This window comes from Lethenteron reissneri, unplaced genomic scaffold (assembly GCF_015708825.2).
Source record: "Lethenteron reissneri isolate LAM-NWPU_2019-01 unplaced genomic scaffold, ASM1570882v1 scaffold_1640, whole genome shotgun sequence".
Taxonomy (NCBI): Eukaryota; Metazoa; Chordata; class Hyperoartia; order Petromyzontiformes; family Petromyzontidae; genus Lethenteron; species Lethenteron reissneri.
Window position 1 is genome coordinate 2,164,961 of NW_026891378.1, and position 13,075 is coordinate 2,178,035.

Genomic DNA, 13,075 nt, shown 5'->3' on the forward strand with positions numbered 1-13,075 from the left:
TCAGAATGCACGACTCAGATCCACGATCTCCAATCGACCATTACCACGCCAAATACACATTCCAGGGTAGAGAGGCTGCAAGAATCTCTGCCGAAACTCGTGGATCACCTCCATGGAGTCGGCGCGGTAAAACACCAGGAGCCCCCCCTCCCAGTGCAGGTAAATCCCGATGCTGCGGGGGGAGGGGCTCCCCCTCACCAACAGTGCATTCTTCACTCTATCATGGAACACTGAGAAGCTGTAGTTACATTTCTCTAAACACCAGGACGCGTCGTTCCCTCCCAGCCAATATGCAGCACTACTACTCCCTCTCCGTGGGATCGTCCCGTACGCGACTCCAACCCGCCACCGCCGCGCGTCCCCCACGTCCACCTCCCAGTAGTGGTGGCCCGACGAGAAGCTCTCACAGCACAGGGCTTGTGCACAGCTATCAAACCGTTGTGGGTGATCAGGGCGACCCTGGGAGGAACAGGTCAGCATCATTGTCCTGAGATTTGAGGAAATCTGGAGGTAGTCATGAGCCGAGTTTGTGTCCAGAGTCGGTGAGCGTCCGTCTGTGACAACAGCGATGACAACGTCACTGCAGAACACCGTCATCACCATCATCCACATTCATCAACATCACCAATCATCATGTTCACCATCAACAATAACATTACAAACATCACCATCAGCAACCATCTTCGACCATTTCCACTGATGGTAGCCATGACGGCTAATCAAACCCAGGTAACTGGGTTCGCAGTGCAGTGTGCTAACCAATAAACCACCACTCCCCCCACGCACAAATGCACAGACATTCACAGACACACACTCCATCTCAACATCACAATTACCCCTGACTCGTAATGATGATTATGTACCCAAGAACACAACACTTAATCTCATGGCTGTGTTCAGTAGGGTCCTGGAATGGGATGTGAACAAAGACAAAGATCCCCTGTTTAGCCTCAACAGACCATTGGGGCAAGTGCTGTTAGCGAGTGTCTATGAAGACCAGCACGGCACACGAGGAGGTAGATGGCCAGCACTATGCCCGACCACCTTTGTCTCCCTAGTGGCGATTTTGTTCAAACACCGCATCAAGTTCCATGATGTAAACAAAGATAAATATTCCCCGTGTTGCCTTAACAGATTGTCGGGGCAAATCAGCACCTTTGAAAGCTGGCACAGCACATGAGGGGCTTGGTGGCCAGCACGACGCCTGGCCACTTTTGTATCCCTAGTGGTGATGTTTACACACAACACCAGGTAATCATTTGAAGCTGAGTCGACCTCGTGCACACACACACGGTGATATTTTTTTGTTAATATGGCCCCATCACCCATGTTTCACACTGAATAACTCACACAGGAATTTGGCCACAGTTCCCTCGGTGCCTTTAAGCGAGGCAATGTCCTCTTGGCTAGGAGCTGTGCGTGGAGCTGCTGTAACCCTCCCTGCCCTGTGAAAGCAGAACAGACATGGATACTGTCTCACGCAGAGCATCGTCACTCACAGGATCATCACAGATCCATCATATCGAGACTCATCACACAAGCATCATCACAGACAGCACCATCAGACAGCATCACCACACACAGCATCATCACACAACATCACACAGCATCACCACACAGCATCATCATACAGCATCACCACACAGAGCATCATCACGAACACCATCCCCACACACAGCCAATGTCTCACTGCCCGCACCCCACACTCAGTCCCATGTTGTCGTGTGTCGAGTCGTGAGTGATAGTCGTCTTTTACCTGCACGTCTCCTCCAAGTGCCCCTATGGGAGAGAGAGAGAGATGCGTTACTGTGACTCTACCTCCATTCCCCTGTGATCAGTGGAGTTCCCACTGCACCACCGTGGGTGGAATATAAACCCCAAAGTCTTGGCTTATGACCCTATGATCAACAACACTGACTTACGGGGCAAATATTTCAGAGTGAGACTGGTTGATAGTTAACGATAAACTACAATTTATTTTACAGATAAGGCCTACGGAGCTATATAGCTCTTTTTCAGAAGCGACCTGGCCACAAATGATAGCTCAACGAAGTGGTTCATCTCGTGGAAATTTATAGCAGCCCAATACTCTAAACGCATGCTTCCAAATGTGGAGGGGGAAACTGCAGGACCCGGAGAAAATCCATGTGACCATGGAGGGAGACATGGAAATTCCAAATGTATACGGAATTTAGGTTTGGGATCAAATCCATGACCTCCGGTATACCAGGCGAGGTAGTTAACATCTCGCCGCCCGAATGAGGACCAACACTGATTTGTAGGGCAAATATTTCAGAGTGAGACCGGTTGATATTGATCTGTGTTGAGAATAACTTAGGACTGGTAATTTCTGGTGTTACCAATGCACATGGTGCAGGTCTTGTAGTAATGATGTTCAAGACACAATGATATAATTAATTAGTGTATTTGACCTATTTATTTTAGCATCTCTGATATTATCAATGAAGGTAGCGTATCCAAGTGGAGGTACACATAGTAGGGAGCAGAGATGACATCGGCTCGTGAGCAGGCACCGGTGGATTGCATCGCGGCATCATGAGATGTGGCAATGGCTTGCGGAGGCCTTCCTCAATAAGTGGATAGATTATGACTCATGACAATCATAACTACTGTGTACATTGTTGTTGTATGTTTGATTTAAAAGTGAAATTACATTAACATTTAGTTTATATTCACAATGAAACAAACTTAACGGGAATCTGTTAAAGGACGGGAGAGAGAATTCATTTAACTGAAAAAATATAAGCTGGGCTTCCACATGGCAGCTACTGGAGCTGCGATGCGAGTCTATGAGTGGAGCTGTGCTCTCAAGCCCAGTGGATGCGAACTCTCATTCAGCAGCCTCCGTCTGCTGCTGCTGGTGAGAGGGCTCTGTGCCAATAGCGACACTGGAGACTCATCGCTCACCTGCAGGAACGCGAGCGAGTCCCTCTCCTGCGCTAGGGCCTGCAGGCGAGTGGCTGCTGCCTGGAGCTCACTGATCTCCCGCTGGTAGCGAGCGATCTTCTTCTCGATCTGGGATAGCAGCTCGCGCCCTTTCTGCTCCAGTTGCTCTAATGCCGCCTTCTCCTCCGCATCCAACGCTGCTCTCGCGTGGGCAAATCTGACAGAGATTGAGGCCTTTTTATCTGTCATGGATCCCTGCAAAAAAAATAAATCACACCTCTATTTATTAATTGTCTGGTCCTTTGTGAAATGACATTCAGGTCGGTGTCACCCAAGTGCAACTCTGAAGGTGTCCAGACAGTGATACGAGTCTGCAGCACTGAGGCCTCCTTCTTCCTCTAATAGCGCTGCTGTGCATTGTCAATACAACACGATTCGGGGGCTATGAGGCACTGAAATCACCAAATACCATCAGGAGGACATTTAGGGTCTGTGCCATTCTCATTGCGCAAGGCTATCAGGACGATGCTTTGTTTGCCTTCATATGAAGCGAAGATAAATCTGGAATTTGCCTACAAGTAGAGCCCTAAGGAATTTTGAAGTTAGGCCAATTCCTCTACAAATGAATATTTTTAATGTGAGAGAAAACCACATATGTGTAATGCGAGCGTTAATGAGGTTGCTGCTGGACTCTAGCCCAATCACACGACCCGGGGTATTGGAGGTGGAACCAGCAGGGCAGTATGATAAGAGCGGATCTGACGATCCGGAAGGGAGGAGTCAGGGTCACGTGAGAGAGGGGTTATAGAGGGGAGACCGGAAGAGATCGAGGCCAGTCGATGGAGTGAAGAGGCGGGACCACGTTTGGGTGGCCGCCGCGCCATCAGCCACGTGGCTGATGGGGGCTTGGCACACCGTCGGCCAGGGTGTGCGGAGCGAGAGAAGAGTGTGCGGGGCACACGGGGCTAGCGGGGTGGCTAGCGGAGTGTGCGAGGCACACAGGGTCAGCGGAGTGGCCAGCAGAGTGTGCGGGGCACACGGGGCTAGCGGGGTGGCTAGCAGAGTGTGCGGGGCACGCGAGAGGAGAGTGCGTGGCATGGGAGAGGAGACGCGACGCTGGTCCCTTGTCAGGACCAGCGGGGTGGAAGGACGAGTGGAGGAGCTGAGGAGGAAGCGAGTGCGCAGGGCGGGTGAGAGACGACGCTGGTCCGAGGAGGAGGCCAGTGGGGTGCGGAAGAGAAGAACCCAAATAAAGGACGAACGGAGACTTACATCGCCTGACAGAGTCCTTTATTACATATGTATGGATGAAGAGATGGGATCATGAAACCACTTGCTATACTGGCACCTGGCCACTCACCTGATTTGTTTCAGTAAGATGGTGTACAACAATCTATGTATGATTCACCAACTCTGCCACCAGAGTATTGGATAAGAGGTACGTACCACATCATCTGATCAATATAGTTAACAGTCGTTGAAGTGTTAAGTTGTATGGAGATAAGGGAATGTGGAATTTCCACCACTGATTGAGTTTCTCAGTGGAGATGAGAACCTCATTTTTACACGTCCAGATTATTGAGGCGCATTAACCGTTGTGTTTAATCCCACAATGTGTTTAGAGCCAATGGAAGTCCACGTGAATGAATGGAGTTGTCCTCCATCACAAACCCTACTCAGGGTGGAGTCACGGGGTCACAGAGTCCGGCCCAGACGTGGTACCTGCACGTCCCTGCGAGTGGCCTCCATCTGCCTTACGGACTCCTCCACCTCCCTCCTCTTCTCCTCCACCACCCGCGTCTCCTCTCCCACTTGTTTCTGTGAGAGACGTCACCAGGGGAGACTCACTCACTCTCCGATCGTCCCCTCTCACCCCCACTCCACACAGAACCCTCCACAGTGATGGGGGCAGGCGCCCAGGTGCAGCGATGGAAGCAGGGGGAGCAAGCGCTGCAGGGAACTGATTTCACGAGGAGCTAAAGCGTGCGCAGGGCTTCCTAAGTAGTGGGTAGGGCTGCCTGAGCAGTGAGTGGAACTACCTGAGCAGTGGGCGGAGCTACCTGAGCAGTGGGCGGAGCTACCTGAGTAGTGGGTAGAGCTCCCTGAGCAGTGGGCAGAACTACCTGAGTAGTGGGTGGGGCTACCTGACAGTGGGCAGGGCTACAGGAGAAGTGGTCCGGGCTACCCGAGTAATGAGAGGGAGTTACCCGAGTGGTGGGCGGGGCTAGCTGAGGAGTTGGTGGACAGGGCACCGCATTGGCGAGATGTTATCTGACTTGCCTGCAATACAGGAGGACGTGGCTTCAAACCCGTGCCTGATGCCTGTTAATGCAGTTTGCATGTCTCTCTCCATGGTCGCATGCATCTTTCTCTGCGTCCTCCAGTTTTTCTGTCCACGTTTTGGAAAGTGCGTTTAGAGCATTTGGCTGCTAAACATTTAGACCTGATAAGCCACTTCGTTGCACTGTCATTTGTAGCCAGGTTTGCCTGTGAAAAAGAGCTACATAGCTAAGTGAGCTTCACTTGGTGAAATAAAAAATAGTTTTAGTTTATTTTTACAATACACAAGGAACCGCTGCTATGTGACTGTTGAGCGTCAGAGAAATTCGGTAGAGAGAATATTAATGAAAATATAAATGAAGTCACGAATAACTTGGTCCGTCAACATCAAGCGACATTTATGGAATGCCAAGTCCAGTGACCCGGTATCTGCTGTAGGGTGCGGCGCTAAACTAGGACAGACCGGCACGAGTCTACCAAGCGGTGAGCACTGCGGCTCATGTAGTCCCAGTCGTTTTACATTTCGTTTACATTTGTAATAAAAGACTCCATCAGGCACTGCTGGTCTCCGCTTGTCTTTTATTCAGGTTCTTCTCCGCACCCCACTGGTCTCCTCCACGGACCAGCGTCGTCTCTCGCGCGCCCTGCGCACGTGCTTCTTCCTCAGCTCTTCCACTCGTCCTCACACCCCGCTGGTCCTGACAAGGGACCAGCGTCTCCTCTCGCGTGCCACGCACGCTCCTCTCCCGTGCCCCGCACGCTCCTCTCGCGTGCCACGCACGCTCCTCTCGCGTGTCACACACGCTCCTCTCGCGTGCCCCGCACACTCCTCTGTCAGCTCCTTCTCGCGCGTGCCACGCACGCGCTCTCCCGTTAGTCGCTCCACTCCTCCCCGCTCCGCACACCGCTGGCCGACGGTGTGCCGAAGCCCCATCAGCCACGTGGCTGATGGCACGGCGACCACCCAACGTGGTCCCGCTTATTCACTCCATCAACTGGCCCCGATCTCTTCCGGGCTCCCCCTCTATATCATCTCTCCCACGTGACCCTGACTCTTCCCTTCCGGATCGTCAGATCCGGCCTTCCCATACTGCCCTGCTGGCTCGACCTCCATTCACCTCGCTTCCCATTGGAGCCGAGGTGAACGGCGGCCCCTCTCACACGCCCCCCATACTGGGCTCCGCCCCCAATACCCCGGGTCGTGTGATTGGGCCAGAGTCCAGCAGCAACCCCATTTACGCTCGCATTACATGACCAACCCCCCTGATGAAAAATCCAGCCGTCCCGGCTGCAATAGGATAAAATAATGCGAGCGACGGCATCACAATCAGGAATCACCCCAGACACAACGGAGAGTACAATGACAACACAATTAACGAAAGGGAAGGGATCTGGATCCGGTACGGAACACCGGCCCGTCCTCAGCGCAACAAGCAAGAAAGAATTTAGGAATGGAAAGTAATACACAACAACGGTAACCGACACGCAAGAACGGCCGACGCGCATAAACCAGGAATGCGGTGTCTTAGAGCGTGTCCGTGTTGCTGGTCCATCCGCCTGGCTCAAGTCCAACTTCAGAGAACAACTGGTAGAGCAGGAGTGACGAACAGGCGCTCCACTCCCCCTTCAAGTCCACATCCGGTTAGCACAACCGGTAACACCCAGTGTGGCAGGTGCCGAAGATCTGTGACGAGAAGGAGAACCCAACCCCCTGAGGCACAGCACAACGAAACGCACATCCGCATATCGTACACGACAGCCACCCGGCCCCAGGGTAGTGGAGATGATCTAAATCCGCCCCGCGTAAGGAGAACCGCAATAAATACCCAAAAATCGACGCGATGGATGCCCCAGTATTTACATTTTAACTAAAAATTTGTATTTACACATGACAACAAAAATTTTCCTGCTCTTGACCATCAGCAGTCCTCCCTTGAGGACCAGCACAGACATCTCACGTACACAGCATCTACCCACTGTCACTCTCAACACAGCCCCCAGCCGCACACCCTCACGTGGAGAGAGCCACGCTCCCCAGTGGCAACATTTAACTTGCCTTTGCCCTCACCGTGGTCGTCCAACCACAGCAACGTCGACTGGCCATACACTCGGCCAGTGCACTTTCGGGGACGAGACAATGGCACATCGCAACGACTCTGCCACGCTCCATCCCGTACTATCCCATCACCAATGAACACACCTCAGTATTTTATAGTCTGACGCTTTACAGACAAGGGAAGGTGCATCCCTTGGCAAGGCCAGACCCCATCGACCCCCCCCACGGGGCAATGTTCCCTTATACATTCAATAACGTCATAACCCAGAGCGGAACAAGTCCATGGCCCTTCCCGCTGGAGGACCCGCAAGGGGAATCCCCGCCCCATGCTAGCCAGGTCTCCCCGTTCGCTGCCACGTAACGGAACCTCCTCTCCTGAATTCCGTGAGCCCCCGGCCCACCAGGTTCACAGTCTGCCACCGCACAAGGGAACCCCGACTCCCCGAGCCATATGAGCACACGGCCCATTAGTTTGAGACATACCACGGAGTTTCTCGCCTCCGGGCTGTCAGGTCAGCCATCGGCCATAGGCCGATGTGACCACAACTCGTGCATCAACCACTCAACAATGGTAGGCGTATTCCGGTGAAATATTTGCCCCAGAATAGAACCCAGCCAGTATCTCTGTCCCAAAATGCTGGTGCAATGACACGCCCCCCCCTTAGTCAGACACGGGCCACTCCGCTCCTGTTACCCCAATGGGCGCCAACATGCCAGCATTGCGCACAACACGCAATGCACGCACACAAATTAGAGCGCAACACGAGAGTCAAGGAATGATATCCATAACCGCATCCCCGCGGCTCGACGTGTATACTCAAAATGGCGGCGGTACGCGCGAAGCGCCCCACCGAGGTTTTCCCCGCACGCTCTAAATGGTGGCCCCATGCGCCAAGCGCATCCCCGCGATTTCCCGCATGCGCTCAAAATGGCGGCCCCATGCGCCGAGCGCATCCCCGCGATTTCCCGTGTGCGCACAAAATGGCGGCCCCATGCGCCGAGCGCATCCCCGCGATTTCCCGCGCTAGCCAAAATGGCGGCCCAACGTGCGACCACGTCGGCAGTTTTCCCCGTGTGTGCACCCCAGCTGCCCCTTGCTGGGGGTCACAACACACATCCCCTATCACGTTTTAACAACCCCCAACAATACGACGCATAGCCGCAACTCGCTGCGCACAGCAGTCATATCGGGGGAATTTTTAACCCATAGTTGACCAAGACACATTGCTCATACACACCAACTCGCAATGCAACCCCTGGCCGCATGCAATCAACGGAAAGAGCGACGCCACTTGGCGACAATTTACGGCCCCATCACCCTTGATGGCAGAGCCACCAACAACGCCTTCATCCCTCAACACTCGCAATTTCCTATGAACACACATGCAATCTCGTGTGCACGAACACCCATAGAACCAAATTTAAGGGTCCCCCCCGAATTGACCAATTTCCAAACAGGTACGCACAACTAATAACAATCCCGAACCCAATGGTCAAAACAATGCACCGCACTCCGTATCCATACAGAAAGACAGTCTATACAGTATATGCAGTCAGCATATCGCGATTACAAGCAGAAAAGTTCCACACAGGTCGTACATTATGCACAATCGCAAGCAGAGCTGCAGGCAGATAACACACCGTTAACCCTGTCGCACCGTGCAGCAAAAAATCATCATCAAAATAACCACGTAGCACACAGCAACCCACGGGATGGTAACAGCGCGGGACACTCGACGCAACCGAATTAATAATTAACCTCGCCATCAAGATAACATCTCCATGCCGCAACGCATAACACTATTTGACACAGAGCAAACACAAGCAGACAGCCCGTCCATCCTCACACACACACACACCCCGACCCGCTCTCCGCACGCTCGAGACATACAAACAATCGCACCCCGGCACAAGCAAGATGGGTGAGGTGTGTGTTTTGGCCGGGTGCATATCGTCACGACTCGCCCGGGGCTGCAGCGAGCAGAGGACGGCAGGGTGGTCACTTGAGACGCCTCGAAGAACTCGGACGGTGAGCGCGGCGTCCTCTTGCGACTGCTCCGGTGTCTCGCACACGAGCCAGGACGGAGGTACTCCCGCCCCGGCAGCAGCAGCGTCGGCGCCCTCTCCTTGCGGCTCCTTCCCGCAAAACAGCTGCTCAGCAGCAGGATGCACACCACACGGCGCCTCCGAGATGGCAGCGCATGGCCGCCTCTTCGCCACGATGTTCAAGATGGCGGCGGCTTTCCACCGCGGCGGCGACAAGATGGCGGCTTCCCGCCGTTTGTCCGCGACCACACCCAAGATGGCGGCGTCCTGCCACGTGTTGGAGAGGGTGGGAAGCGTCGCAGAGGCCCCAATGGCGGACGGCTCGGCCCCACCCGAAGGCTCCCCGCTTGAAGGCCCGCCGCGTGGCCGATCCGGCATCGTCGCTGGCACCACGAGGGTGACTAAATCCAGCAGAACAGCCCACAGCGAATCAAGCTGGACTGCCACGTGTCGCCAGCCGTCCTCGGCGCTCGTCGGCGCAGACGGCCCGGCCGCCCCGACAATATCTTGTACTCCTGTCGTGTCGCTCGCCGCCACTTCGCCCACGCCTTCCATGGTCGGGACCGCCACCGCCGGAGAAAGGTCCTCTTCGTCTTCTGAAGATGGTGCAGGTATATTCTTTCTCTTGAGATGTTTTGACATCTCGTTCCACTTCTGACACCAGTGTAATAAAAGACTCCGTCAGGCACTGCTGGTCTCCGCTTGTCTTTTGTTCAGGTTCTTCTCCGCACCCCACTGGTCTCCTCCACGGACCAGCGTCGTCTCTCGCGCGCCCCGCGCACGCGCTTCCTCCTCAGCTCCTCCACTCGTCCTTCCACCCCGCTGGTCCTGACAAGGGACCAGCGTCTCCTCTTGCGTGCCACGCACGCTCCTCTCGCGTACCCCGCACACTCCTCTCGCGTGCCACGCACGCTCCTCTCGCGTGCCCCGCACGCTCCTCTCGTGTGCCCCGCACGCTCCTCTCGCGTGTCACGCACGCTCCTCTCGCGTGCCCCGCACGCTCCTCTCGCGTGCCCCGCACGCTCCTCTGTCAGCTCCTTCTCGCGCGCGCCCCGCACGTGCTCTCCCGTTAGTCGCTCCGCTCCTCCCCGCTCCGCACACCGCTGGCCGACGGTGTGCCGAAGCCCCATCAGCCACGTGGCTGATGGCACAGGGGCCACCCAACGTGGTCCCGCTTCTTCACTCCATCACCTGGCCCCGATCGCTTCCGGGCTCCCTCTCTATATCATCTCTCCGACGTGACCCTGACTCCTCCCTTCCGGATTGTCAGATCCGGCCTTCCCATACTGCCCTGCTGGCTCGACCTCCATTCACCTCGCTTCCCATTGGAGCCGAGGTGAACGGCGGCCCCTCTCACACGCCCCCCATACTGGGCTCCGCCCCCAATACCCCGGGTCGTGTGATTGGGCCAGAGTCCAGCAGCAACCCCATTTACGCTCGCATTACACATTTGGAGAATGCTCCTCTATTCCACAAACCACTTTTTTGTATACAAACCACAGTCTATGTACCCACGAAATTTAGAGAAAACATTGTATGCATTATAGTCCTTCAGTTTTATAAAATATACTAAGAGCACATTTATAAATTTGTCAGATAACAGGATTGATAATCTTCTTGGTTCTTTCGGTATAGTCACGTAGAAGGAAATAATAAAATAATAAAAATAAAACATAATCCAATAATTCTCACGACGTTTCGGCCACAACGCAAGTATCCGTCCTCAGGTGAAGAAACAGGTCTGTCGAGAAGACAGCGTCTGAATGACACGCCCCAGGCTTGTAGTGTCTATTTAAGCTAGATTGGAGCGGGAAGGTGCGCCTTAACAAAATAATTTGCATAACAATAAGAATTTAGCATATTTATGGGAAATGCAGATATGGGATTAGTACTAATTGTGAAGTGCGTAGGAGGTAGGAAGGGGGTTTAAAGTCATTATGCCCGTGCATCATGCAGGATTAGCAGAATCAAAGGGAGGGGGTAGGAGTAGCATTAATGAAGTGAAGGAATGTTAATAGTATGTAGCTGCAGTAACTCAACCACCACGTAAATAACTAAAGTATAAACTACATAGTATCATCAGTATACTAAATATAATCTCCAATAAGCTGATCTACTAACAGTAAGTAATACATTATAATTCTATGTCGCAAAATTATAATATGCTTTCAGCTAAACTTTATTCTCTTACATCACATTGGTCTACCCCCTGCTATATACTGCCATAGACAAACCCAACATTAAATTACATACTGTATTACTATACACCACCCTATATACCACACTGCTATATATTCACTATAAAATTACGATAGTATATATTACCTTATACATTGTATTAAACATTCCACTTTGATACTATTTATTATTATATAATATGCTATGACAACCTCAGCATACTTTATATTAAATCAAGGTTGTTAAAATTTAAAGAAACAATGGGAAGCTGAAAGAGGAATGATATAATATTTACTTGGATATTATTGTTCATTTTGCACTGGGACATGATGACTTCACACAGGAGAGGCTCCCGGTCACACAGGCAAACCATCTCACCTCCCGTGTCTTGTGCTCATCCTCCAGCGTAGCCACATCGTGACCCTTGTGGTCTCCTGCGAAGGTGCAGGTTGTGCAGACCAAGCTCTCGTCCTGTCGGCAGTAAAACTTTATCCTCTTTCTATGCGGCTTGCATTTGCGGTCCTCAGGATTTGTACCTGGATCCACCAGAATGTGGCTCCTTAACTTCGGGTTCTCCTGATGAGGCTTTACATGAGTCACACAGTAGGACATATCACACCTGAGGCAGGTCTTCGAGGCAGCAGTCGTGCCATCGTTGCAGAAGTCACACAATACCACGGTGGCCATTTCATCTGCGGCACTGCGCTGCTCCACCAGGCTGGCGAGGGTGAAGTCTTTGTTCAACTTGGGCCTCTGAGGGAAAGTCACTCGGCACTGTGGGCAGGAGAAAGACTCGGCCGCATCCCAGGCGCCCTCCACGCACTTGAGGCAGAACGAGTGGCCGCAGCTGAGCGTGCAGGGGCAGCGGAACGCGTCCAGACAGATGGGGCAGGTCAACTCCCCTGGAGCCTCGCTACCACTGGGAGCCGCACTCGCCATGGCCTTGTGGCTCCACTCAGAGATAGGCGCTGGCTGTTGTTCAGTTCGTCGCTGGCTGTAGCTCAGGCAATCGCTGGCTGTCACTCAGGCAGTCTCTGTCTGTTGTTCAGGCAGTTTCGGGCTGTAGCTCAGGCAGTCTCTGGCGACATCTGAGACAATAAACTAGGAACAAGCCACGTAAATGTGAGGCAGGTTAAAGTACAAACTCTTTTAGTTTGATTTGCATATCATGAGGCGCGCCCTGGAATGTGTTGACTTTTGACCATGCAGAGACGTCTCGGTGCCAGAAGTAGCTAAATAAAGACTCAGCTCACCTTATCTCAATTTACCTCATTTCAACTAACCTATTGTCAACTCACCTTGTGTCAACTCATCTCATTCTCAACACACTTCTGTGAAGGTTGGACAATCAATAGCTACCCTCCAATTACACAAACTCACGAGCCCCACCGTCACGCAGAGATGACGTAAGTTTTCCCATAACAAAGTTGAACTCACCTACCAAGCTCCAAATAATCGTGACCCTTAAAGACACGAATATCAGAACAGTTGAGCACCAACAAATGCTGGCGCGTCCTTTCCAGACAGTCCAGAAATTACGTCAGAGTTGCAGTTGAAAAAGTCCCTCCAGCCTAAGTTCCACTCTTCTTAAGTTCAATCTCAAAGAGG

The 13,075-nt window shown here is 52.7% G+C and overlaps 1 protein-coding gene across 1 annotated transcript; it reads right to left on the minus strand.

Annotated features, from left to right (window-relative positions):
- On the minus strand, positions 1 to 12,520 carry LOC133339070 (E3 ubiquitin/ISG15 ligase TRIM25-like). The gene is made up of 6 exons (XM_061547192.1): positions 11,846 to 12,520; positions 4,630 to 4,725; positions 2,929 to 3,162; positions 1,757 to 1,779; positions 1,351 to 1,445; positions 1 to 554 (listed from the first exon to the last, which is right to left on the minus strand). The coding sequence occupies exons 1-6, from the start codon at positions 12,404 to 12,406 to the stop codon at positions 1 to 3; spliced, it is 1,563 nt and encodes a 520-aa protein (XP_061403176.1). The 5' UTR covers positions 12,407 to 12,520.
- Between the last annotated feature and the right edge of the window lie 555 nt (positions 12,521 to 13,075).

Bases quoted from the DNA above. Each gene is read 5' to 3' on its own strand.
- LOC133339070 (XM_061547192.1), bottom strand. From the start codon at position 12,406: ATGGCGAGTGCGGCTCCCAGTGGTAGCGAGGCTCCAGGGGAGTTGACC. The intron at 3,163-4,629 runs GTACCACGTCTG...TTTTTTTTGCAG, and splicing joins CCACTCGCAGGGACGTGCAG to GGATCCATGACAGATAAAAA. The intron at 1,446-1,756 runs GTAAAAGACGAC...CTGCTTTCACAG, and splicing joins CACTTGGAGGAGACGTGCAG to GGCAGGGAGGGTTACAGCAG.